The sequence below is a fragment of the Onychostruthus taczanowskii genome, unplaced genomic scaffold, assembly GCF_017590055.1.
Source record: "Onychostruthus taczanowskii isolate IOZ18803 unplaced genomic scaffold, ASM1759005v1 scaffold26, whole genome shotgun sequence".
Classification (NCBI taxonomy): Eukaryota; Metazoa; Chordata; class Aves; order Passeriformes; family Passeridae; genus Onychostruthus; species Onychostruthus taczanowskii.
In genome coordinates, this window is record NW_024499906.1 from 759,677 (window position 1) to 787,596 (window position 27,920).

The window sequence follows — 27,920 nt, forward strand, 5'->3', positions numbered from 1 at the left end:
GACTGGTACAACTTACAAATAGCTATGCAAGTTTGAGGGATTTGGGTTAGAATCGCCTGTTTGGGACTTTCCATGGGAGAAAGAACAAGCCATTTTCCTGAAAAGACGTGTGCCATTTGCTTGCCTCTGCCAAGCCACAAGAACTGTGGCTAGGAAGGTTTGCCTTGTTAGCATACTTAAATAGAATAGTATTAAACTTTTGTGCTTGCTTTGTAAAAACAACAACACTGCTGACAAAATCCTTCATAATTTTCATGTGACAGGTCAAAAAGATGAACCTCATGAAAGAACAGTTAATTGACTCTTTTATCTTCTTCTTATAGGAAAGAACTAGGTGTCTCAAAATGAAATGTGGACAATTGCCTAAACACAGCAAAGGGCAGCTTTGAAGTACTTTGCACAGGAATATATTTGAAAAACTGCCTCTCTGGAACAATAATATTAGGAGGGTATTCTTTTGTTTGTTTGTTTGTTTTTTTTTAAGTCATGAGTCGCAGTATATTAAAAAAAATAAAAGAGAGATGGAACAGAATGCTAAAAGCCTAAATGAATCCATCAGTCTAAAGGACTACTTCTGCGAATGTCCATGTCTGTTAACTTTATGTACTTACTTTCTCAGACTTTCATATTTGAAAAATTCTCATTCCAGAACAAAAATAATGCAAAATGGCCAAGCTATTTGCATGCCCTGGACAATATGCATGATATGACTATTTTAATGCACAATTTTAGCATTAGTGATGCATTTCTTTCTCACAATTTTTTTTCCTCGGTCATGATTAATCTTAGTAAACTGAGCTGTTGCAACAGTGTATTTGTTCTGTGAAACACCTAATGAGCACAAGAGGGGCAGTATAAAATTATAATAATAGATCAAAAGTACTAACATTTACTTTTGGCTTAGTAAAAGCGTCTGATAAATTATTCCCTTCAGTGTTTCTCTGTTATTGCAACACAGTGCCTTGCAAGTGATATATTGGCACAAGCCATTGTGTTCTACCACAGTGCAATTAGGAGGTCCATTTAAACAGCTTTATCATATGCACACATAGCTTGATTAATTTTCTAATCAAATGTTCCAGGAAATCATTAACCATGACATTAAACACTGTTCTGCTAATTATACTCTCCACAAAGAATTCCAGTATAAATTTACAAAACATCTACAGGAAGGTGCCAAAGGATGAAACAGTTTAACGTATACAAATAATTATGGCATCTACTCTGTGTGGCCCCACAGCTCCTCGCCCTGCAAAGGCTGAGTCTGGGGCTGAATTCTGCTATGTTTCACCAGAACTCTGTGTACTGGCAGATGTTACATTTTGTAGGTCACTGCCTGTGTAAGTCATGGTGAAGAACTGAATGACAGAAAAGAAATTCTTCCATTTTAGGAAATACTTTAGAGGTATAAATGCTGAGTATTAGCCTTTTCTTAATGATCCCTAACACTGAGATTTGGAAATAGATTTTCCCCTACATAAATCTCCAGTTTGCATCATTATTCTAACTTCTCTTAATTTAAAATAAAGATAAATTCAAAGTATTGATTGTAGTAATGAGAATTCAATTGCCTTGTAAACCAGATGCAATTTGCCAGTTTACAGCATAATGAAATCTCTATTTATGTATTTCCCCATAAACCACAGCTTCTTGCAGGTCTTTCAGTGATGGAAAGCAACAGATTGCATTAAACAAATGCAGACTGTAGGTACACCTGTTCTTTCGGCCTTGGCAGCACAGTTAACAGCTCCTCCACACAGACTGCGTCCATCACTAAACAGAAACTCGGACGCAGGAGCGTGATGGAAACACTGCCACTGTTTTGGATAGGGACTGTGTCTCTTCTGTATTCTGCCTTCTTAACCCAATACCACCAGGCTGGTATAAAAGTAATATGAGAAGTATTAATAATATATATAACACACACATATGTATGTATTTTTATATATATGTATGTATGTATGTGTTTATGTTGCTCTCTACAGCTACCAGAGAAGAGGTTCTAATGGAGGTGGGGGCCAGTCTCTAGTGTGACTGCAGTGACAGGATCAGAGGAAATGGCCTTAAGCTGAGACAGAGGAAATTCAGATTAGATATTAGAATTTTTTTTTTCATTGTTCAGATGGGCAGGCATTGGAATAGATTGCTTGTGGAGCTGATGGAGTCAACATCCCTGGGGGTGTTTTAAGAGGCAATTTGGATTTTTGGACTGGATGATTGTAAAGGTCCCTTCCAAACCAGATGATTTTACAATTCTATATAATAATGTATATTTGCATATAAAAGTCAGTGCTCTAATGATATAAAAATGTCATATAGAAATAGATGAACCACTTTTCACTGGTCAAACAGTGGCTTGAGTATGGAATCAGAATTTTTAACAAAGCCACTTGTTGGAAATCGGCAAACAGGTGAGGGACCCGCCCCGTGTTCAGATCCTGAACAGACGGGATGCAGAGAAGACAGGATTTGCACCAGAGGGAAACAAACCCTCCGTTCCTCTGCGTGCGCGTGTGTCCCCCGGAGGCGGCGCTACCTCACCCCGCGGGCCGCTCCCGTTCCCGGCGGGGGCACGCGCGGTCCGGCGGGGCGGGGCGGGGCCCGGCGCGCGCCGCTGACTCACGGCGGACGGGCGGCCAAGCCGGCGGGCGGGCGGGGGCGGTGCCGGCGGTGGCGGGACGGTTCGGACGGCGGGACGTTGCCGCGCTCCGCCAGCCGCGGCCGTTGGGAGCGCGCGGCCCCGCGCGGCTCGGGCGTGGCGGGATTAGGGGTTTCTCCTCGCTAAATCCCGCGCTGCGGTGAGGCCGCGGCTTTAGCGCTGAGCCCCGCTCCTCCCCCCGCGGCGCCCTGCTGGCCGAGCCCAGCTAAGCCGCTCTAATCGCAGGCGCCCAGCTCGGCCGGGGCCGCCGGGCCTGGGCCCGATCGCGGGCAGCGCGCCCCCTGCCCATCTCCCTTCCTCGCCCGTGCGCGGCCATGGAGCCGCCCCGGCCGCGTTACTGCGCCCCGTCCTCGCCGCCGGGTCGCGGCGGGCGGGAGAACAAGGGGCTCCGTCGGAAGGGCCCGCCGGGGACCGGGAGCGCCGGGGGCCCCGAGGAGGCGGCGGACAACAGGAAGCCCAAATTCGTAAGTACGAGCCGGTCCCGCGGCGGGGGTGCCCGAGGAGTGGGGCCTGCGGTGACACCCCCGTCTCGCCCTCGCCGTCCCTTCCGGGGCCAGTCACTGCCTGGGGCCCGCCGAGACCGGGGCACTGAGTGGGAATACGTGGCGCCGTCAAGCTCAGCTGGGCTTCGGAGGCTGATCCCTCCTGGTCCAGCTTGCCTCTTGCTTGCCCCTGTGAAAGGATGCAGCAAGTTTTCAGGTCTCCCCCGAGCCCTTCATCACAAAGGTTCATTGCCTTTACTTGGTGCGTGACAGCGATGGTTGCAAGGGATTCGAATAGAACAGACTTCCAGCTCTTACACCGTGTTACTTCTGATAGGACTGCGGCGTTTGTTTTGTTGTTGTGAGTTTGTTTTTTTTGGGTTTTTTTTTTTTTGTTTTGTTTTGTTTTGTTTTTAACTTTAGTGATATAAACTCTACAATGAAAAAAACCAGTCTTTGCATTTAAAGGACATAGTGAAGTTCTCTTCACTAGGCCTGCTTTTACAAGCTTTTGGCTAGCACACTGAGAAACTGGGAAACTCAAGACCACTTATCACGAGATAATGTGTCTGCAACATGTGCTCTAACCACAGCGTACCCAGAAATAACCAGTTTTTGTTTGGACATGGTGAAAATCCCAAGCATTAGAGTTGGGACCAACATATGTTCTATAGGCCTTATATCCACAGAATCAGTTGGGTTGGGAAGACCTCTGGAATTGAGTCTAATTTATGACCGAACACCACCATGTCAACTAGGCCATGGCACCGAGTGCCGTGTTGGGTCTTTCCTTAAACACTTTCAGGGATGGTGACTTCACCACCTTCCTGGGCAGCCTGTTCCAATGTCTAATCACTCTTTCTGTGAGAAATTCCTCATTATGTCCAGCCTAAACGTCCCGTGGTGAAGTTTGAGACTGTGTCCTCTTATCCTGTCGCTGGTTGCCAGGGAGAAGGGGCTGAACCCATCTGGATACAACCTCCTTTCAGGGAGTGTCTGCCACATGCCGAGGAAATGCATGCACCCCGTGCTCATGTTTAGGTGATGCATGTTGATCTTTGTTCAGCTGTCCCTGATCCCACCTGCTCTAAAATGTGTTTGTTACATAATTACAAAAGAGACACCATAACACTTAAATTATTAGACTCTTGATTCTAAGGTGTATTTACGAAGCGTTATGTGCTTGAGTGTCTGGCACTTGTGCACAGGTTCAAAAAAGTTAGCCAATAAGGAGTATCAAACAGGCTGGCCAGACCTGTTCTGGAAGGTCACAGCTTGCTCCTGGAATATTCCTATTTGCTGTTGTCTTTTTGTATTGTGGCTGCAGAGACTGCTGTTGGAACTATGTCCCTGTGCCTTTTTCTGCATGTTAGAATGGGCATATATGAAACTGTGACCTAGAGCTATTTGCTTGGCTTCGTAAGTGGCTGTGTGTCTATCCACTGGGGACACGTGATTTAGCCGTGCAGGTGACATGGCCCCTCACTTGATGAGGCTTTCAAAAGGGCTCATAATTGTTCCTGTATTCTGAGTTAGATGTACAGGAGAAACAGCAACAAGATATTCTCAAGAGGTCAAAACAACAAAAAGAACTTTACTGGCAACGTCAGAAAATCAAAGATCTTTGGCAAAAGGTTTAGTGCAACATTCAATCAATATAAAATCAAAAGGGCTTAAAGTTTGCCAAGTTGAATGGGCTAAGTTAATGCTTTGAGATGTATTTTAAGTTACTCAAAAATTCTAAGAGGGAATTAGAAGAAAAAGGAGAGGAAGACAAAAAAGATATAAAAAAGGACACACATAGCTACCAGCTGCTGGGTTGCAGCAGTGTTCAGCTGATAGAAATTCTAAGAGGAGGTGGGGTGAAGACATGTGCTTGCCTTGTGTTTGGCTTTAAATACCCCTTGGCTTTCCTGGGCCCTTCCCCTGGGTGGGACTTCTGTTTGTTTGGCCACTCGGGAGCTGGGTTAGGGGTTCCAGAGGCCCGGTATGGAGCATTGCCTCCTCTGTGCCAGGGAGGAGCCAGTGTGGAGCTGAGATACCCCAGGAGTGGGGTGTGTGTGCAGAGCAGGGCATCACCTCACCAAGGCGAGGCCCAACCAGCCCCTTGCCCCACACATGTATCCTAAAATGTCTTGTGACACCAGATCTTCCCAGTCTCTCACAACATGCTTTAGTATATGATCTGTGAGGAGAAACCCATTTGGTCTGGCCACTGTAAAATATTGGATAGTGTTGCTACTGTATGAGTTGAGGGTTGGATGATTCCTTTCGTGAGAGTCATGGATTTTTGTGTGTTTGCAGCTGACAAGAGCTCTGGGTCAAGAGGTTTTACTCAGTAGCAATACTTTGACTGCCAAGTTCTTACGCAGATATCACAATGGTTTTCATTTTTTCCTACAATTATGTCCTAAAACAGAAGTGGTGTGTTGCCATCATGTTCACTTTTGCTAATCATGTGTTAAAATGGCAGTACAATAGTTTCTAGGGAGTAGAACGTGGATAGATATGAAATAAAAGCCATTGAGGCTTTTTTTCTTATATGAAATCTCATCTTTTTAATGAAAGAAGGCCTTTTCTCTGGTGCAGGTGAGCTTGGTGGGCATATGTTTAGGCTTCCCAGGCTATGCAAGGGTGATTTTGATAATGTTTCAAGGTAGGTATCAGCTGACTGGTTTTTTAAGGTCATGGTGTTGAAGTCACAGCTGCAGAAAATAAAGGGGGTTGAATTTGGGGTTCTGACTCAGTTTTATAGAGTATGTAGTAATCTTGTAGGTAGGTGTGAATTTTGATAATTTTTTTATTTTGCCCTCTTCCTGTTCCCCTTCCCAGTTTCTCTTTAAGCAGGGATAGATGAGAATGCCCTTAATTCATGAGAATGCTTTGTCAAACTGCAATTTTCAAAAGCATTTCACCCTAACGGTAGTCCTATTTTTCATCTTTAAATGTCTTAAAGCAAAGATTTTATCCTTGGATGTTGATAGGGACTGAAGAATTATGGATTGAACATGGATTGTATTCTAGGTGTGCCATTAACTCACTGGCTGACCTTATTGCTCTCTCCAGCTGCCTGGAAGGAGGCTATAGTGAGGTGGAGGTCAGTGTCCTCTCCTAAGTAACAAGTGACAGAACAAGAGGAAAGGGCCTCAAGTTGCGCCAGGGTAGTTTTAGATTGGGTATTAAGTAAACTTTCTTCACTGAAAGGGTGGTCAAGCATTGGAAGAGGCTGCCCAGAGGAGTGGTTGAGTGGTTGAAAAGATGTGTAGATGTGGCACTTAAGGACATGGTTTAGTGATGGACTTGGCAGTGTTTGGTTTATGGCTGGGACTTGATGATCTTAGAGGTATTTTCCAACTTGACTTCATTGCATTTAACTCTTTCTGTAGTACATGTTCAATGTAATTTTAATAATTAAATTAGTTTTGTATGTGAATGTGTAAAGCTTGGCTCTCACATCTTTGAACTCTCTGCAATCCAGTCTTAGATTTAGTTTATGCCCTTTTCTCTGTGTGGGGTACTTAGAGTGCCATACCTCCTGTTCCCTCAGTTTTATTTCTATCTGTGTACGCCTGTCAAATTAAAGTAGCTGTTAGATTTATTGACCTCAAGTAATACGGATTATGTGAGTGCAATATTTCTCAGTGTTCAGGCCTTGAAAATAAGTTCCAGGTTGGACCCTTCCAGTCAATGCAACATATTGATCTGTCATAGCAGATATGCTAATCTGAAAAATAATGTGATTCCCTGACAAACCTTGAGGTGAAATTGGATTGCTTATTGACAAAGGTGACATCATTAACATGCGCCTCCTGTTTTTTCTCCCTTCTAAAGAAAATTCTGTTTTTAACTGAAGAAAATACAGTTTTTAAAAACCCACTGCGTATGAGAGGTGGAGGGAGGAGAAAGAGGCATTGGAATCAGCCACTATAACTGTTTAGCCCTGTCAAATGAGGCCCTGAAGGACTCATTGTGAACAAACTAGCTTCTCAGAAGAAGTGAATGAATTTTAAGCCTCAGTTGTCTCGGTTCTTTTGCAGAATAATTTTAAATACTTTTTTTGAAGGAGTGATGGCTCATTTTGAAGCACATACCAGCATGACTTTGTTCAACAGGTCCAAGTTTTTAGAGCAGTGGGACTTTTAAAAGAGTAAAAAAATTTCTGTGGTACTGTGGTACTTCAGCTTATTGAAAGTTTGTCCCTAAACCACTTGTGGTTTAGGACCTTGTAAAAAGAGGAAATCTGCAGAAGGATGGCAGATATTTCACCTGTTCTCTATATATACATTGACTGAGCAAGAAATTTCTGAAATCTGCTAGGGCAGGGTGGGGCAAAAAGCAATTGTTTGCCCCTTGCTCTCCTTGATTCCTCTCCCGCCCCCCCCGCACCTTAGAAATGTTTGGAAAACATTACAGTGTTTTTAAAATACAATATTATGTGGCTTATATTATGTCACTATATTGTGTGACTTCCAACTGCACTTTACAGATACTACATATTGTAGACACTGGTCCTCAAAAGATCAAATTCAATTTCCAGCTCAAATTAGACGTGTTGCTATTATAGAGGTGTTTCTGTTAATTTCAGTATACCGTTGACCTGACTTCAGTGACTTTCAGGTTATGGTTTTGATTAAGTTCTTTACGAAATTTATGAGTCAAGAAGGGTTTGTTTACACCAATCTGTTAAAAATAGACAAATTAACAGTTGCATTTAACAGTGTCTATAAATCAAAGAAAGATGTAGTTAAGAGGAAAAGCACTTCCATTTCTCTGGCATAGAGTAGAAAGGTAAGACCAATCTGTGTCAATATCTTTAATTACAAAGTGACTGAATTATTGCTGCAGTTATGCTGCAGTGTAAGACCTTGAATCTAAATTAGTCTTTTAAAGAAATGATTGCTGAACAGATGTTACCTCAAACACTTTATCGCAGCTTTGTAAAATTGTAAATTCTTCATGCTGTTATTTTTGTTGGCATGAATTAACACTGTGGGTTATGATACTAAATTTTAGTGCTGTGTTATAGCACTTTGTTATATGATCTTACCTGTAAGCACCAATTTTGAGTTTAACTCATCAATGCCTAAAGAATATTACTGTGTAGAACCTGTCATGTTAAGGTAGTTTTGCTCCTGATTGCTTTTCAGACTGCTTTTCAAGCAGCAGAGACAGTGTGTGATAAAGCCATTATCTAAATGCTGAAGTAGTATATTGGAAATTAAAAGCAAGAAATGCTGTGCAGTTTGTAAATTGCATTTTCAGACTGAGGTAGCAAAATTACTGAGGGAATATTGTTACAAAGGAGATCCTAAAGTGATAGCATTTTCTGTAATCATCCAATAAACTTTTCTCTGAGTCTACAGGTTTCCTTCAGTCCTTGATTTGGTCTTCTACTTGCGTTTCTGCTGGAGAATATCCTTTGGGGTTAAAAACCAGCTAGTGTTGAATCTTTCTTTGGTGATAATATTAATGACAATGCATTCTCGCTCACTTTTGAATTTACAAAGGTGCAGAGGGGATTATGTGATTATATGAACATCCCTAGTCTTCTTTTGTCTTGTTTCAGTGTTCAGGCATAAGTTAGCAGGTTCTTCTAAAACTCATCCTGCTTAAGCTCTCCTTTTTCCCATTTTTTTTCTCATAGCTACATGCAGGCTGGAAGCTCTTTTTAATTTATCAAAGAACTTATATATGTGCATGGTGGTTTGGAGGGGGTGTTATAAGTAGGTTTGTGTCTTTGTTTTCATCTTTAAAAAATGAATATCACAAAACAAAATATCTGGACTGTGGGTTTTTAATTTTTTTTTGTATATTGAAGTACTTCAAGGTGGTGGAGGACATGCATGTTGAAACTGTTGTTTAGTTGCCTGAAATCCTGTTATGTTGCATGCCTAAAACCCCTCTCATATTGGCAGGGGTGTATGGCACTATGCTTGTCTGTTTTCTACTTTCATTTATGATCAAAAACTCATATTTTGTTGATCTTTCTGTCATACTAACAATGCCCATCCCTGCCAGGCATGATCTGAGTTTAAGTACCAAGCAATCTGTGTTTAAACTATCTGCTTTCATTCAGAAAATTAGATGAGTGACATCACTTTGTGCTTGTGCCATGGTGCAAAGACCACTTGTGGAGAATGTAGATGCTGCCCCTTTTGGTGGAGTGCCAAAACTCTTAGATGATACAGACTATACTCACTATTGTACTAGGCTAGTCTTCATTGGTTCCAGGCCACAATGATCTGTAGTGCTGGTGGAAAAAATGCTCTAGACATGGTATCAGAGTCCTGTGTGAGACGTCATTCTCCTAAATTCTGATCCTGTTTGCCTGAACTGCTTGTGCCACACCTACAGAGAATCGCATCCATAAATATGCATATGTGAGGACAGGGAAATAGATGTAATGACACAAAAGATCAGACTAGTACTGTTGATCCAATTATGTAGGATTTGTCATTGCTTTGCTTTGCTTTACTGTCTCTACTCACACTTGACTGGGGTGATTATATAGGCAATCACTCAAGTTATTGCATTCTATCTAGCAAATGAACTTCAAGTATGTACTGCTGTTTGGATGTGCAGTATAAGATCATCGTCTTGGGTACTGATACCTGAGCAACAAGATAATGTTGCCCCATCACCCTCCCTGGTTCGCCCCCTACTCCCTTCCTTCCTTTTGATGCTGAGTCAATGAGATAATGCTTGAGCTATGCAAAAAGCTGCAGCTATGTGGAAAGGAGTTACTTTGTAACAGGGTATGTGAATGAAGAGCTTTTTAGAAATCAGCAAATTTAGCAGAACAAGCTAACTGCAAAAAAGCTAACCACTGGCTGTTGGAGCAGACAAGCTTATAGAACATGTGCGGAGACAGAGGTGAAAAGTTCACACCCGTGGAAGACTTCTGAGCCTTCATCCAAAACGACCACGAGGAGGCTGATGACCACCTCTTTCAGAAACCACGTATGTGCTACAAGAGCTTATGTAATCATGTAATTAGAAAATGTGTTACAGTGTGAAGGGTAGGAAATATGATGTGCACATTAAGTAGAAAAAGTATAAAAGCTTGTACTGTGCAAAGAACAGAAGAGTGAGTTTGTGGTGGAGCTAGCCCCCTCACTCCTGGCATCGAATAAAAAATACCTGCTCTATAGGCCTTATGCTATGGAGTACAGTTTTCTTGCCTAGTTTTCAGGCATAAGTATGACAATAAGATTCTTTACTGTGAATGTATATGAAGCCAAAGAGTATTTGGCTTCCTTTAGCTGAGTGGTATGAAGGTTGCCTCACGCGTGTCTTCTTCATGTGTGACCTTTTCAAGAGACACAGTACTCTGTCTCAGGAGCAGCCATCTTATTGCTGTGCTTGTGTTGTGAAACTCAGCTCTTGTATCCTGTTGTAGCTTTCAGCTTCTGTTTAAGACTCACTATCCTGGGAGTTTTGCCACCTCATCAAGAACACTGTACCACCTGCTGCATGTGTGTGTATATCCTCTGTCTTATGACACTGGTTATTTAACAGTATGTCTGAGGGACATCATCTCCCATAAGGGGTAATTCTGTCAGATTGCTTGCTTTCTTCAAAAATGATATACCTATGCATTTCCTTTTCATTTGACTTAGCTTTAAGTGCACTGCTTCTACTCAATTGCAAAACAAAATGACCTCTTCCTCCATGTCTTACACTAAAAACTAAGGTACACTGAGGAGTGCAATTTTAAAATTTAGTTTATGAAAATATAGCTGAAGACTAAGCAATGGTGTTACTTCTGCTTTTTTAACTGTAGGTGCAACTAACAAATATTTCCTTCTGAACTGTCCTGCTTAACTCTTTAATTTCTTAGTGCTTTCCTATATCTCTGACTAGAAAACGTGATGCCAGCATGTTTATATCAATATCAAAATATCAATAATTTGTTTTTCAGTTTTGCATATCTACTTTTGACATGATAAACAGACCAGAGGAATACTTGTACATAGCTCCTATGCTTTCAAATCAATAGTTTTGTTATTGTGGAGGAGTTTGTGGAAGGCTCAGAATAGCATAAAAATATTTTCATCCATTATGAAGCAGTATTCTGTAAAATTACTTAATGTTTTTAGCAGTGACTGAATATTATAGAGATATTACTTAAGTAATATTTATTTACTTGTGGGCCTGTATTTAAGGCAACCTGTTCACTTGAGCAGAATGTGTCTTTTGTGAGCTGATATATCTGGGTCTGAAAATAGAATTATGTCCCTGTGGTAATAAAGCACTCCAGTCTCTACCTGGTATTTACCTGACTCCTGGTCTAGTTATTTTTACCCTTACTAGAAATATGTTTGTTTCCTTTGGCCTATCAAGAATAAAAATATGCTCTTGTTCTTGAGCTACAGCACTCCTCTATATGCAATGCCATTGAAAGATCCAGTGTGGTAAGTTTCTTTAATGTGGTGGTTGTTGTTAAGACCACATGTAATGTTACACATCTCTATCCTTGAATGCTGTAGAAGACCAGTAAAGCTGTCAACTGATTTTACTTTTTACAGCCTTCTCAGAAAAGAAGGACTTGGTGAGGGAGAGGGGAAAAAGAGAACCCCAGTTCTGTTTTAACCAGCTCCTCTGAGTGAGAAGCAATATAACATAAAGTTTACTAAATAAGTTTTTAGAGATGTCTTACAGCAAGTCATTCACGTTTTGAGTGCTGAAAGAGCTGAACATTAGGTTGTAGTTTGCATGGAATTTCTTCTCCTTTATGAAGTCTCTAAATATGTTACCAATGTTGATATTTGATGCTGGTTAACTAGACTCCTACTTAAGAACCTGCTTTTAGCATTTGCCTTCAAACTAGACTCCACAACTTTTCATGAAATAACTGCTGGTATTTTAAGACTTCCGTACTCTAGGTATCCAATAAGACAAAGACTTTGAGAGAAGGCTCATATCTGTATGTTGAGTTTGTTATAGCATTTGGGTGTCCTTAATGTGGTAGTCTTTTTTTCAGTAATTAGTCAGATGACTTGGGTCAGTGAGGTGTTCTGATATACAAATGGGAAGCTTTTCACTTGTTATCATAGTAAATTGCACTGCTGAATTTCACAACTTAAATGAAAAATAAAATACTGGCTTGAACTATCCCGCTAACTTCTGTCTTTTTCAAAGAACAAAACCTGAGTCTGAAATTGCCTGGTTACCTGAATGATGATGGTGTCTTGAATGGAGCAGTTGCAAGACATCCAGCCTCTGTTCTTAAGTGGAAATGAACCTGATGTTGTTGCTTTCCCGCATTTTTTTAGTGGAGTGTACATGAGTTTGACATGAATCTTGAATTTCCACTCAAAGGATAGAATGCAGGTGGTTTTCATTCTAAGCAGATTATGTAATCTCTTGCCATGTTAAAGGAGCTCCATGATGGTATTTGTGCATTGCTTAAGGCTTAGTGATTTAAGTCATCTGTTTGAAAAAGGAATAAATTTTCATGTTCTTCTCTATCTAGTTGCAGTGTCAGACCATATGTTAGTGTTTTCTCTTGTAGCTTTGCTCACTTAAGGATAGAAGTATTATACCAAACCTTGCTAAATGCAAAGTCATGAGCTTTTGCAAATGACACCAGTTTACACTTTTACTTTTGCAGATAATTAGCAGTATGGGAAAAGCAAGTAATAAACCCCAGTTCTATAGCAGTGTGTGAGGCAAAAGTCTGATCTACCCCTGTGGCAGGAGAACACCAGTGAAAAGACTGGTATACAGATTTTCAGTGTTCTGGCTGGAGTGGAATAGTTGTTTTCATTTATTACAAATCCTCACCTATTAGAACATGGAATGGAATTATCATGAAGGTTCAGTAGTGACCTAGCACCTTTTTTAACTGTTTTTTTTTTTTTTTAGTAAAACGTAGTGTGTTACTGAATACTGTTTCCTTGCACCTCATTTGTCTTTTATTTTTAACTTCATAACCATTCATCAGACACTTCTTCCTCAGTTTCTTGACACTATTCAGACTAGAGCTATTGTGTGATAATGTTTGACTTATTGTCAAACATTGTTGACACATATTGTTCTTTAATTCTGAGGGATGAACCAGAGAAGATGTCAGAAGTAATGGTCCCAATCATAGAACCATTAAAGTTGGAAGCCTCTGAGGTCATCATCATTAACCTAGCACCACCACTTTCACTGCCACACTCAAGTGATATGTCTCTGCATGACTTTTGAACACTTCCAGGGATGTTGATTCTACACTTCCCTGGGCAACCTGCTCCAATGCTTGGCTACCCTTTCAGTGAATAAATTTTTCTTAATATCCAAGCTAACCTCCAGTGTTTCAATTTGAGGCCGTTTCCTCTTGCTCTATTGCTTGTTAACTGAGAGAAGAGACTGACTCTCCCCTTGCTATAATCTCCTTTATAGAGGTTGTAGAGAGTGATAGACAATTATTGTTGACTTGGTGAAGAGTTTCCAAATCTGGTTAATTAGGATATAGTTGTTGACAGTTGCTGTAGCTGTTGCCAAGCTGTGCACAGTAGGCAGAGAGGGGAGTCTAAGAGAAGGGTAAGAGTCCACCTCAATAAGTATGTGACTTCACATTCTTGACATTTTCCTGCTTAATCTGTTCTCAACCTCCTCATAAAAATGATACATGGGAACCCTGCAATACTGACTCATCAGTCGCCAATGTGCTGTGCTGCTCTTTGGTTTTGTGTAAGAGCTGTACATCCTAGCACTTGCTGTGTTTGTAAATATGCAGTGGAGAGCAAATGTTGGTTCAGAAACTGCTGTTTTGAGTGATCTATAGATTTTTTTGAATGCTACTATTATTAAATGCTTAGTTCAGTTTCTGCTCGCAAGTTCACGTTCTGCTTGCATTACTCAGAGGCATTACTTGAGACTATTCAACTGTGAGTAATTTGAGTGTTGTAGCTTGATGGATAGTTTTGAACTCTTGAGGAGCTCTGTGTTCTTCTATTGAGTTTGAAATCTCTGGTTGATTTGTTGTTGGTGTCCCCACAGCCATCTTAAGAAGAAGCCTCTTGTAGCTGAATTTTGCACAGGTCATCTGTATATGTAGCTATAAAGCATAACTTAGTTATGAAATATAATAAAACACAACTTGTTTCAAGCTGTGCTTGTTTCACAGTATTTTGATGTTCTGTTGGAGGATCAAATGGAAGACTTTTCAAATCTGTATAACTTGCTGTGCATTGTAAACCAGCAAGGTACAGCTTGCCAAGAAACTTGGTTCATTTCAGGTGTCAGGATTCAACACTGTTTAATTTGCATGTGATTTTAAATACAAATAACTGAGCTTTTTTTTTTTTTACTGAACAATTTTGACATGACTGCTTTCCTGTTTGATTTACAGCACTTAAATATCAAGACACTGACAGATGATGTGGTAAGACAACTTAAGTTTTGCTTTGGCTGGGCTAAGCAAATAACCTTACTGCTAATGCAATAAAAATAACCTTACTAATACAAGAAAATATCTTAACTTTGAGGATAATTTAGTTAATTGGCAAAGTCTCACTGAACTGGTAATTAGCTGTAACATAATCAGTACAAGTAGCAAAAATGTATGGATGGCTTTGAAGTATGCTCTAATCACAGCTAAATGAGCCTGACACAGGTAATTGTGCCAATCTACATGCACTATAGTTAAGATATCTGTGATTGCATGTTTAATATCAAAGTTACTTAGGCTGCATGGCTAGCTTAAAATAACATGTTTAACAAAGTAAGATTTGCTTGTGAAACTCATTAATGCTTGTTCAAACCACCTTAAGTATATTCAGTGTCATGTTTAACAGTGTTTATCAAATTTGATCAGAGATGAGGTTCTGTATCTAACCAGATTTTTTTCTTGCTTTTGGAGTTACTTATTTCACTGCCTCTACTATTGTTTTGTGGGTAATAATATTTTTTCTTAAAATACGTAATTTTACAAAGTCTTTGAATTTATCTAGGAAGTAGTGTTTTGTCATCACCTAAAGATCAGCTGTTATGACTTCAGTGCTATACAGAGTTCTTGCTGAAGTACTTCTGTGTGTAACTGGGAGCTGAAGTGCAGAGAGATTTATGTCTATCAGTACTAGTTTGACTTAAATAATTGTTTCTATTTCTTTAGCAGAATTTCATTGGATGGAAATTGTTATTAAGAAATTTGAGTCTGACTGGCTGATAATACAAGTTTGATTGCATAAACTTGTGTTTATCTTGGAAAGCTAAGGAAATGCTATCAGCTTTCTGAAAGCAAAAGTATTTTCTGGTAACTAGAAAACAAGTTTTGATAGTGCCATGTAAGGGTTGTAGTTGGGATACACGAGATCTTGCTGTTTGTTTTTGTGAGGTACCTTTTTTTTGTTTTTAAAGAGGCTAGACTGCTGCCTTTTGCACTTGTACTTTACAGAGCTTATTGGACTTGTCCAATCTGTAATTGTAGCCCCATAAAATCGGCAGGTTTTATTGTGGATTTTTTGAATAAGGACAAAAAGTCTGTCAGCTCTGTAGTAAACAGACATTTCCCCAACTCCCTAAATTTCTCAGAGCATGAAAAAGACCCCTTCACAGAGTAATGAAACTTCATTTGCAGGGTATTACCAAATTGTTCATATGAATATATATTTTTAAAAAGTAGGCTGTAGCTATTTAGTAAAAGGCTAACAGTGAAATAAATTACAACACCACAACATTTGAGAACTTTTAGATACATGTAAAGGGAGATACTCTGTTTGCTTGCAACATCATCTTGGAATGAGGGTGTGCTTTTAAATGGACACCTTTTATTCCTCTATTTCAGTTTTCTGTTGGTTTACTCTTTCTGTGTGTGATTCTGGGACAAGAACAAAATTTGTAGTAAGAGAAGGTAAAGAAATTGAAGGTTTAAGATGACTTGATTTTGTAGCTTTCAATGAAATAATGTATTTCCTTTCTTCTCATGGGCAGCCACTTGCATGTTAACTGCTGCATTATGCTTTATGAAATATTTATATTTCCCATTTCTTACAAATACAGTTGTATGTTGGTGACCAGGAACTTCTTTTGTTTGTAGATTCAGGTATGTTAGCAGCATGCTGAGAATCTAAAATGCAGACTGCTTTTCAATATCTAAATTGGATTATTTGTGAGATGCTGATGAATTGTCTACTTTTAGCGATAAATCCTCATTAAGTTCGAAAACCTTGGTTTTTACACATGTGCTTCTTTTAGCTTGATTGTTTGCTATCTGCAGAGATGGAAATTGCACTCTTGCTCTACAGAGGAGTGGGAAGCAGGTAACTGAGATATCAAATTATCTCTCTCAGTGCTCCACATTCCAAAAATCACAGAATCATCAATACTCGAGGATACCTTCAAGCCATGTAGTTCTACTGTCAACATAGCACAACCATAATCACGCCTAAACTATATCAAGTGCCACATCCAGATGCCTCATGAACACTTTCAGAGATGGTTACTCCATCATGCTCCCAGGCAACTGATTCCAATGCCTAACCACTCTGCCAGTAATTTTTTTTTCCTGATGTCCAATGTGAGCCTCCCCGGGTGCAACTTAGGGCCATTTCCTCTCATCCTTTCACTTGAGATGGTGGAAGAGGCCACCATCTTTCAGGTAGTGGCCTCTTTCTGGTATTTGTACAGAGCAGTGGGATCCCCCTTGAGCCTCTTCAACACAAACATCCCCAGCTCCTTCAGCTGCTCCTCATGGGACTTGCTTTCTAGACGCTTCTTTTCACCAGCTGTGCCCTTCTCTGGACACACTCCAGCACCTCAATGCCTTTTTTGTAGTGAGGGGCCCAAAACTGAACACAGGATTTGAAGTGAAGCCTCACCAGAGCGTCACGAGCAGGATGGTCACTGCCCTTGTCCTGCTGGCCACACTATTTCTGATACAGGATGCCATTGGCCTTCTTGGCCACCAGGGCACATGCTGGCTCTTGTTCGCCACTGTCAACCAGCACCTCCAGGTCCTTTTCTGCTCGGCCATGTTCCAGCCATTCTGACCCCAGCCTGTAGCTCTGCAAGGGGTTTTGTGTGACCCAGATTCAGCCTGAACTTCAGGCTGCTGTCCTCAGCCCATTGATCCAGCCTGTCCAAATTCCTCTGCAGAGCCTTCCTGCCCTCCAACAGATCAGCACTTGTCACCCAGTGTGGTGTCATCGGCTCGCTAACTGAGAGAGCACTTAACCCCTTAGTCCAGATCACTGATGAAGATATTAAACAGGACTGGCCCCAATACTGAACCTTGGGGAACCCCACTTGTGACCAGCTACCAGCTTGATGTAGCACCATTAACTACCACTCTCTGGATTCAGCCATCCAAACAGTTTTTTACCCAGCAAAGAATGCACCTGTGCAAGCCATGAGCAGCCAGTTTCTCCATGACAATGCTGTGGGAAATGGTGTGAAATGCCTTAGTGAAGTCTAGGGAGGCACCATCCACAGCCTTTCTCTTGTCCACTGAGTAGGTCAAATGGTCATAGAAGGAGGTCAGGTTGGTCAAGCAGGACCTGCCTTTCCCAAACCCATGCTGGCTGGGCCTGATTGTCCTGTACATTCTGTGTACTGACACTCAGGATTATCTGTTCCAAGACTTCCCCTGGTACTAGGTTAGTTTGACAGGCCTGTGGTTCCTTGGATCATCTTTCCCATTCTTCCTTTAGGTGGGCCTTATATTTGCTAATTTCCAGTCAGCTGGAAGTTTTTCAGATAATCAGGACTGCTGGTAAATGTTTGAAAGTGGATTGGTGAGCTCTTTTACCAGCTCCCTCATTATTCCCTGGTACAGGCCCGTAGACTTGTGGATGTTCAACTTCCATAGCAGATCACTAGTCATTCCTTCTGGATTATGGGGGCTTCACTTGGCTTCCCATCCCTAACTTTCATCTCGGGGAGTTGGGTTTCCTGAGCAAAAGGAATAGTATTAAATTTTGGTATTAAAGAGTGAGGTGAAGAAGGCATTAAATACCTCAGCCTTTTTGTCATCCTACACTACCATCTGCAAGCAGCAAAGGATGGAGAGTCTCCATAGTTGTACTTTGCTGGCAATGTATTCATTGAAACTTTTGTTATCTGTTACAACAGTGACCAGGTTCCAGTGTGGCTTTGACTCTTCTACTTTTTCTTCTTACGTAACATGACAACACCCTTGTAGTCACCCCAAGTTTTCTGACCCTCCTTCCAGAAGTGATACTCCTCCCCTCTCCCCTCTTTCCTCTCCCCTCCTCTCGTTTTTATTTCTCTCCCCTGAGCCCTGAGTTTCAGCCTAAAGTTCTCTGTTTAGCCAGGGTGGTCTTTTTCTCCACTGGATTTTTTTATGGCATATGGGGACAGCCTGCTTCTGTATCTTTAAAATTTTCTTTGTTAAAGTATGTTCAGCCTTCCAGGACTTCTTTACCCTTCAGAATTGATTCCCAAAGGACTTTGTCAGTCCATGTCCTAAAAAGCCCAAAATCTGCCTGCCAGAAGCCCGGAGTAGCAGTTCTGCTGGTGCCCATCCTTACTTTATTCAGATTTGAGAACATTATCAATTTTGTGCTTCCTGTGCCCAAAATGGCCACCATGCACATTACATCATCCACTAGTCCTTCTCTGCTCACAAAGAACAGATGTATTGGGACAGCCCCCTTGGTAGGTTGGGAGAGGATTCACCTGGCATCCCAAGCAGGGACCTACCTCCAATTCTCCCTGTCTCTTAGGTCCCCTCCTGTCTGTTGGGGATAAGGATCTTCCACTTCCTGAGATGCAATTTGCTGGCATGTCTGCCTCAGCGTTGGCAGAGAGAGAGAGAAAGACTCAGAAAGGTTAGCTAAGCCTCCATATTAACAGAATTTTATTAAAAGGCATCTTATGTAGACAAAAAAGAAAAGCATACTAAAATTCCTTACAGCATCAAAGTATACTGATTTTATAGCAACTGCTTTAAAGATTAGAAAGGCTGTCTAATTTTCAGTATATAGAGAAATAAGATTCAGAGTGAAATATTGTCTACACATTTAGGATGTGATTGTGCACAGGTCTAAATTCTATAAATTTAAGATTGGTGAAATAATCTCTGAGATTGAGTTTATTAGGAATAAGAAGTCACTTTATCAAAGGGATTCTTCTGTGTATCTTGGTTTATGCAAGTCTTGCTCTTCTTAAAAGCTCTACTGCTAGCAGTGGAATTTCTCACATACTAAGAAGTTAATCTTGTAGAGCAATTTGACTGTCAAAGAAAGAATATACTTTTTTAATCTTCTGGAGCTTCAAGGAGGAAAAATATGTTAAGAGGTCTTTGACTTAGAGTCATTGGAAGTAACTTCTTTGATCTTTTGAGAAGTATTTCTGCTGGTAAGTGGGTTGCTTTAAGTTCTGAAGATACTGAAATTGTTGCAACCCAGTTCATCATGTTGGTTCCCTATCCAGTAGGAATAATAATAATTATTTCAAGTGAAGACACAGGATTTGTTCCACTTTCTATTCTACTTTTGTTCCTTCCTATATTGTTAATGTTCCCCTAAGCTTTTGTCGTCTGTCAGCATCAGGGTTTTACAGCAGACTTTCATGACTGAGCTCTTGGCTTCTGTGACTAAAATGACTGGCAAAATGTGTGGGAGACTGAGTTATTCTGTAGTGCTTGAGCAGAATTTTTTTCAGATGTGAAAATGTGTTTACTGATTAAATAAATAGCAGACAGTCAAAAATGTGAACTTGAATATAAAAGGTGGCAGTACTTTTTGTCCTAGATATCTATAAGGCAGAGAGAGAAGAATACCTGGAAAAAGAGCAAAAGCTCTAAGCAATACTCTTGGCTTTATGCTTTCACTCAGGAAAGGAATATTTTATACCTGCATATATTTCCTATCAGAACTCTGCTAAAAGACAGTGCTTAGTGATCACCATCAGTGTCTTAATGGTCCATATATACACAAATATATATTTATATATAATGTGAATGTGTGTGTCTCTTCATGAGAATGCGAGTGAAAGCAAGAAGGTTATTCAGTACTTCTAGTAACATGTTTTAGGTTAAATGATAATAATTCTGTAATGCTCTGTCTTCATAATGAGGTATCAGAAGTTGTGTCCTCAGAAAGAGAACCTTATGGGGAAGATACCTGTGTCAGGGGCTGAAGATGGGTCTAAGGCCTGACGTATTTGGTCTGAGATTGTGCACGTCAACAAGATAATGTAGAAGAAGAACTTATTGTTAGTTGGTAGGACTAACCTTCAGAAATGAAACTATGTATCAGTGGAATTCATCCTGTGAAAGGGGAGTGATAAAGCTGTTGTTGGCATGGAGGTGTGGTCATGTGCCCTTGTGATCTCATCTCATGCGCTGGCCGCATGTGAGATGATGTTGAAACTGGCCACTCCTGAGGGGAGATAAAAGGGTGAAGGAGAGAGGATGACAGGATGCACACTGTTTTCATCAGGGGATGCCCTGAAGGTGCGCTGCCCTCCTGCCCCTCCCACTCAGGAGGCGTGTTCTGTCTCCTTCTCCTGCTCCGCAGCTTCTCCAACATCCAGGGGTTGGTATGTATTTATTGCTAACATGACTAATAAAATTGACTTGCTTTGCTATTCTGACTGTGTCTTGAATTTTTTTGTGCACAGGCATTCTCCTGAACCCATAACAATATTTTCCTGCATCTTTCTTGCCTCCCCCTTTCATTCCTTCTCCTCCAGACCGATTACAGTAGCCTTTTGAGAATTTTAATGATTTTGAATAACCTTTGAATACCCTTGAAACCAACATGATCCTTTTTCTTGGAGCCAGCATGTTACTGCATATGGTTCAGGTCTTGTTTAACATCAGACTCTTAATTAAGAACACCACTCATACATTTGGCCAAAAGCTGGATAGTGTGGAGTGGAGGAGTGCGTGGGACGTATGGGCCAATGTCTAGGGCAGTGGTCTGCGTTTGCACTTTACCCCTAGCAAGTGCATAATCCAGAAAAATTAGTAAAAGTTTTGGCCTCGGAAAAGGTGTTCTGCCACCCTGGCAACCCAGGAGGACCCAAACCCCTGCAATGGTTGTGGCCTGGCGCAGGCCTGCTGAGCCGTGCCCAGCACTGCCCAGTGCCCTCAGGAGGGAAAGAAGGTCTCTGGATGTGACAGTGAGACACCAGGCCCCGCAGCTGCTCTAGTCACCGTGACAGACACTGTGGTTAGTTCAAGCCTGATGACAAACAGTGCCACTGAAGCAGAGAAACAACATGTGCTGGTGTCACTTGCCCCTGTACACAAGCAGAAGAAATGTATATGAAAGTAACCCTTCAAAATTTAGCAAAAGCAGTCAAGGAGAAAAAGGAGGGTGGAGAGGATGAAGAAGCAGGGCCGTCACAAGGGCCATTTTCAGTGCTGTTACTAAGGCCATCACTTATAGTGATAGTGAATGTGGTTTTTTACATGCATGTGCTGGATTTTATTTTTGAGGAATTTCTTAATATAGAAATAGGTGATTTGATGTGTTAATTAAGAGAGATATGAGGGAGGCAGAATGGCAGTGAAGTAACACCTTTCATTCCTGCATGCATAGCAGCTCTGTTAGTAGGTGATGTCTTGATAAGCTGTAGTGCCAAAAATTATTGTAGCAGTAATTAATCAATTGATTCCTGCATTATCAAATGTGTAAGTTCAATATATGCTATTTTCTTATGGAGAATGGTATAAGAAGTCATCACTAAGATCAAAATCAGAGCACAAAAAATTTACTTTCTAGGGACCTGATTAGAAAGTGTGATGAGCCAGAAAGTTTGTATTGTGGATCTCTGTGTAACTTTGATTTTTCAGGGCCATGGTGTGGGCATAAAATCACTTTCTTATTCCATGAGCTCTCTGTGGAATAATAGTCAGCCTATGAAATAAGCCAATAAAACCTTACCATTCATCCTTGATGGTTGCTTGATTTTGGCTCATACTGATATTTTTCTTACTGTCCTAGAGCACTGTTCCTGTATGCATCTATATGTATCCATTGATAAAATAAATACCAAAAAAATAGAAAAGATGCAAGGTCAAACCTGCTTTAAACTCTAGTGAAACTGTATCAAAGCTAAGCTTAGCTATAGCCTGTTGGTTAGCCTGATTTAAAATGCTTTGGTGTAACATGGAAGATTATTGAACTTTTTTTTTGCTGTTTCCTCCTCTATGCACTTGGATTGCCAGCAGCATCAGTGGTAGATTTCATTACACCCAAGCAATGAAATTTCTATTCTTTCTGTATAGTGCTTTCTGTGGACCATGAAATTATTTGCCTGTATGGAATACTGAGAAGTATTAACTTTTCTGAAGCACTATCAATGTATAATTCAAAAGGGAAGTATATGTAGAATATCCACACTCTACTGCTGTGCAAATCTTGTTGTGAATTCCCTTTTATTAATGTATGGGAGTCTTCCTTTTAGACTGCATTGTTTTAAATTATTTAAAGTACTTAGTTTGACACATGTTTAAATGTGTTTATAATCCTATTAACTCAATCTGTCTTAAATGTTCTGTCTGATCAAATATATTCCAAGATGTGCTTTCCTCCTCTAGGATGAGTGGTATAGGATTTGGTGAATATGGGGAATGTGAATGTTACAGTGTAATGTATGATGATGCAAAACATCCACTATATATTCAAGAGAAGCTTAAAACCTGAACATAAACTAAAAACTAAAACTTTTCAAGGAGGAATAGGCCCTTCTCCCTGAATAGGGCCTGTCTGCTTTTAGAGACTTCTGGGACTGAATGCAGTTCTGCCCGGCCAGAACTTCTGTTGTTGCTGCTGTGTGGAGCAGGAGGAGGAAGAGGAGACACTTGGGGAGCACAGGCTATAAAGAAGGGACTGAGATTTTTCAGGAGATACTGGAAAAGAAATTTAGGGCACAGCTGTCTTAAACCTAATTTGTTGTCTGTTCACTGATTCATGGGCTGAAATCCATTATTTCAGCCAAAGTGTCTTTCCTCTACACCTGTTTCAAGTCTGTATGTGAACCATCTGCAAATACAACGGCTTGTGGTTATGCACTTTATAGTGAAGATATGGGGGCATGGAGAAGCTACTGGCTAACTCATTTTTTGGAGCAGGCATGCTGCCTTTCATCAGTACTCTGTGAAAGACATTGCTTGAAAAGAAAAGTCTCATATAATAGGATTTTTTACAATTCCAATCTAGTCACTTCAGTTTGAAGTCTGGCTTCATCCCCCCATGCTTACCATAGACTTCTGATTTTAAAAGCAGGAAGGGAAATTGCTTTCCAGTCAAGATGTAAGATCATTTTTGCTACTGATGACTACTACTTCACTTCCAGTAATGTTATCCTCCCTTTTCCTTTTGTTGCATTCTTTGTCTTCCTGGGTCTTGCCTATGTAATTATTCCTGTAGAGTATGCTCTTCCTCATTGCCTGCTGGTTTGATGTGACACAGAAGGGCCCCGTCATCCATGCTGAGCTCTTTTATGTGTATGCTATATTAATTTTCTGCTTTTGCATGTTCTACAACCATCTGTGAATAGCTTACAATCTATTTCTATGTTCCAAAAACTGTTTCTTTTCAATTTTGAACTGGAAGAATTAAAGTCTTTATATTTTTCCTCTAAACCTCTCTTCATGGGTGTGTGATAGTCAATTCTTGTTCTGACTAGAGTGGAACACTTGTACCCGGTTTTTGGTACTGATTTTCTTTGCTCTCTCTGATCTTAATTCCACAGATGCTATAATAATTTTACTTGTCATTTAGTTTGGTAACTGATGTACTTGTCTCAAGATACTTATCTTACAGATATATTGAAGCCACAGAATATTTTTGCATAGCATTCCAAGACAGAAGCCTGTTGATATGGTTGAAATCTTGTCCAAAATCTCTTATGCATCAAATGTTTCCTTAACTTTCTTCTGTGTTGACAAGTGTGATGTTGCTGTGCGTATCTGTTCAAAAGGGTGTTACAAAGATGATGATGTAGCACACCTCATTATGTTGTTGTGAATAGTCTCAGTTCAGCCCAAGAAAGAACAGAGATAATTTCTCCAAGGCTGAGCCTGGGAATCTTAGAGGAAAGAATTAAAACAAATATTCTCTCTCTTTCTGTAACCGTTGTTTATAGGTGTGGTTCTCCAGAGTGTACTATTCATAGTTCACCAATAGTGTGAGATCTTTCTACTTTGAGACCAATCAAATGTCACCTTAGTAAGTCACATCATAAAAGACCTGCTGCTTTCATTAAACATTTTTACCTTCTAAAACACTTGAAGACTATGGTCTTCTTTCTGTCCCTGACTCTGCAGCGTCATTACGTGTCCGCTGCTTTTGCCTTCTCTTGGTTCTTGCCCATGTACCTTAAAACACACAAGCTCTAGCATGGAAAATGGGTAAAGTTTCACTTAGTAACTCTTGATCAGAAAGTTGGTAATTATCTAATCGGTTAAAAATCCCACAACCCAAACCACTTTTCTGAAGAAGGTTTTTGGCTCTTGGAAGGGTTAAAAAAGCCAGAGTGATTGATGTGTGCTGGGGATTAGTCATAAGGATCATTCATGAAATCATAAACGTACTCTGCGTAGCTTTAATAGAGGGGTCAGTGGTTTCTCCAAAATGAGTTTCTAAATAATTGGAACAAAGGCACTAAATTTTGTATTACATGATGCAAAAAGAAATAGAAATAGAAAGAAAATAAATAGAAACCTTGTCTTAGTTACGCTAATTTGTCTTTTAATAAAAAGTAGTTTCTTTGCATGTCTATATATTCTGTAGCTATGTTAGGAGTACAGCTGTTTCTGGGTAACTAAAAACATTTTAAAACTATGCTTTTGGTAAATAAGTCTGCTTTCTCATATTCTACATGTAACGCTTGGAAAGAATTTTTCATAAATTGGTTTTGTAGGTATCTGTTCCTCCAAACTTTCTGTAAAATTCTGATGTTCTGCATGATTTCTTTCTAATGTAATGGGATTCTGGTCGGTTAACTCCAGTGCTAGGCAACTGACCATCATATGTATCTTTAGGAAAAGCCTTTAGAATAAGGCAGTTAAATAACAGGTAAGCTACCGCAGAAAAATAAGGATGTTCAACTTTCAAGAACATCCATGTTAATTAGGGTTACACAGAATGGAAGCAGTATGTGATATGTTGCACCTTTTGTATTTTCAGTTGGATAGATTTGCCAGTATAAGAATTCCAAGAAGTAAAAAAGAAAGACCTCATCTGCCACATATGAAGCAGTCACATTCCACAGATTGGTCATCCACCCCCATGGACCCAGAGGATTTTGCTACAAAACCACTGTCGGAAAGAGAAATCATAGCACTGTTTGAAAAAATGATGGTAAGAGTCTTACACTTCCTTTTACTTAAAGAATGACAGCATGGCTAAGTGATAGGTGGAACAGGTATTCTTCTGTGCATGTATTCTAATCTTTACCTGAATTATTAATATAATTGTTGTTGTGAGTTGTAATTGTGTATTTATTAGGGTGTTTCTCAGGAAATAAAGTATTGGAATTATTTTTGCAAATTTTTGATCCAAGTATATTTAAAACAGAAATTAGAAGTGAGATTATGCAACACGTTTTGAGGAAGAACAAGAAATGGGGGATCCTTCTTCCTTTTAAGATGATCTGAAACTTTCACAAAGCAATTTTATGCCTTCAAATGTCACAGCCACGTTTAGTTCTTAATTTATATGCCATGTCACTATTGCACAAAAAGAGAGAATTGCCTCCAAAGCAGCATTTGTCTGCAAATTTGCTTCTTTCCTTGGTTGTCATTGTTAGTACACTACAAAAGAGCAGTCACAAAGATCGTGTGGCACTGGTAGCACCTCAGTAGGCTGAGCTTTTTGTTGTGATGATGACATTTTGGGCAATTGAAAACTAAACACGGAATGGCCATGAGAAAAGAGTGACTGAAATCTGAAGAGCACAAGGGATCACTAACAAGGAGAATGATGCCTAGATTATTATTTCTTTCTCTGCCTCTCAGCAAATAACAAGTAACTCTTAAAATACAAAGGGACTACCATGGACTGGCATGTGGAGAAAATGCAATGTGCAATGAGAGAAGTACCTTTGTGGAATTTGTACTTCCTGGTACTCAGTGATGATAGTTTAGTTTTCAAGAAGATTTTGTAGAACTCTTGAGAACTATAACTGAAGGATAACATTCAGGGTTTTCATGGTTAAACTGTTGAGGGAAAGGAATAATTAACTGTTACCAACTTTGGTATTTGTACTTGTGCCAAATGGTTCATTTTTCTCTCATGTCTTGCTTCTCTTTAAAATTTCACTGTAAATGATAATTGCTCAGAAAATGGGAGAGTTCTTTTTAATAAAACTTGAAGGTGTGCATCCTTCCATACACCCCTTGCATTTGGATTGTATTTCTCTACAATCCTGCAGACATTCTATATGGGGTAGTGTGTGATGTTGTACTGTGCCATAAATAAATGGAAACTTTCAGTAAATCCTCAGGAAGCTACTACTGCATGTCTAGATAAATATAGATGCTTATATCCATGGATCCTTAAATAACTAATTCCAATTTTAAAACTACTTTGCAAAATATGTTAAAGTACTGATGACATCTGGATAATTTGAATGCTTTCCTAGTTTCACTGAATAACAAAGCACTTAAACTTGGATTAAGCTACTTTATCAGTGTTATTTTATCTATAACATGCACTACAGAAAGGATTTTTCAGATTATCCACATTTGAATGGGCTGGAATAAAGCTAGTTTAGTCACAGTAGATTACATAGCTAATTATATATTGTAGCCTCTAGTTTGCTGTTCTGATCAAATTAAGTGATTTGTTGGGGTGGATTGGTGAACAATTTGAACAATTTGTTGTAGCCAGGCTTTTAGAACTAATTTTGTATGGAAAAATAGTGAATGTGTTAGTACTGAAGGAAGAAGTTTTTAAATTCTTAGGGTTTAGTGAATGTCTTACTTTGTACTTGGGGTTTTCCTGGATGCATATAGCTTCCTTCTCTCAGTATTTTATGCAGTGGTGTCTTGAGTGGTTTTCATGGCAAAAATTATGAAAGAGCTCATAAAAACAGATGGTTAAAGATAATAATTAACTGCTATCTGCCTCTTTAATTTCTGTTAGTGCTATTAGGAAAATATCCATGTGAAATGATGTGTTCTTCTTTTCCAAAAAGGTATTGCTTACCTGTAGAATATATTTCAATTATTTAAGAAATAAAAGATGGAGATGAAGTATGTTATTAACTAAGCAATATCTGTTGTGCCCCTTGTATCGCTCTAGTCTGTATAAATTAATTGACTCAGTGATGTTTCGTTTGTTAAAAAGAAGAACAAAGAAATTACTTTTTACTGTACACACAGACAGAATATTTCCCATAAATTAACCTGCTGTTATATCTAGGCTTATGGAATACAGTTTGTGTTGACAGGTTTCTTAATTCTTGGGGGGTTTTTTGTGTTTGGAAGTTGGATACTTTTATTTAAGTTTAGAAGCTACTTTTCAGAAAACATGAAAGAGCAAGTCTGAAAGAAACTAAATAGAAGAATGAACTTTGGAATAGCTACATAATAACTTGAAAAGGGTTTTTTTTAGTTCAATTTAAGTTCAAAATTAACCCTATACCAACTGAAACCAACACAGGGGTCAAGCATTTTCTGCAATAACTTCTCAAAGCTTGGATTTATACAAAAGTTGTGTACATTGTTGTAAATGTTTCTAGGAACTCTGCTTCATTCTCTTCTACTCAGCATGAAAGCTATTGAAAGACGAGGAAACTTAAGTTTTGGTGTAGTACAAATTCTAAGAATTGTCTGTGCTGTTTGTCTTTGATTTCTGACTAGGTGAAAT

The 27,920-nt window shown here is 39.8% G+C and overlaps 1 protein-coding gene across 1 annotated transcript in view; it reads left to right on the forward strand.

Moving 5' to 3' along the window:
- Positions 1 to 2,846: 2,846 nt before the first annotated feature.
- DIAPH3 (diaphanous related formin 3) overlaps positions 2,847 to 27,920 on the forward strand; it is a 205,032-nt gene continuing 179,958 nt past the window's right edge. Inside the window, exons 1-3 of the mRNA XM_041407327.1 lie at positions 2,847 to 3,123; positions 14,483 to 14,515; positions 25,236 to 25,409. Coding sequence (XP_041263261.1) covers positions 2,974 to 3,123; positions 14,483 to 14,515; positions 25,236 to 25,409 — 357 coding nt within the window. The 5' untranslated portion in view covers positions 2,847 to 2,973. The remainder of the gene's footprint in view (positions 3,124 to 14,482; positions 14,516 to 25,235; positions 25,410 to 27,920) is intronic.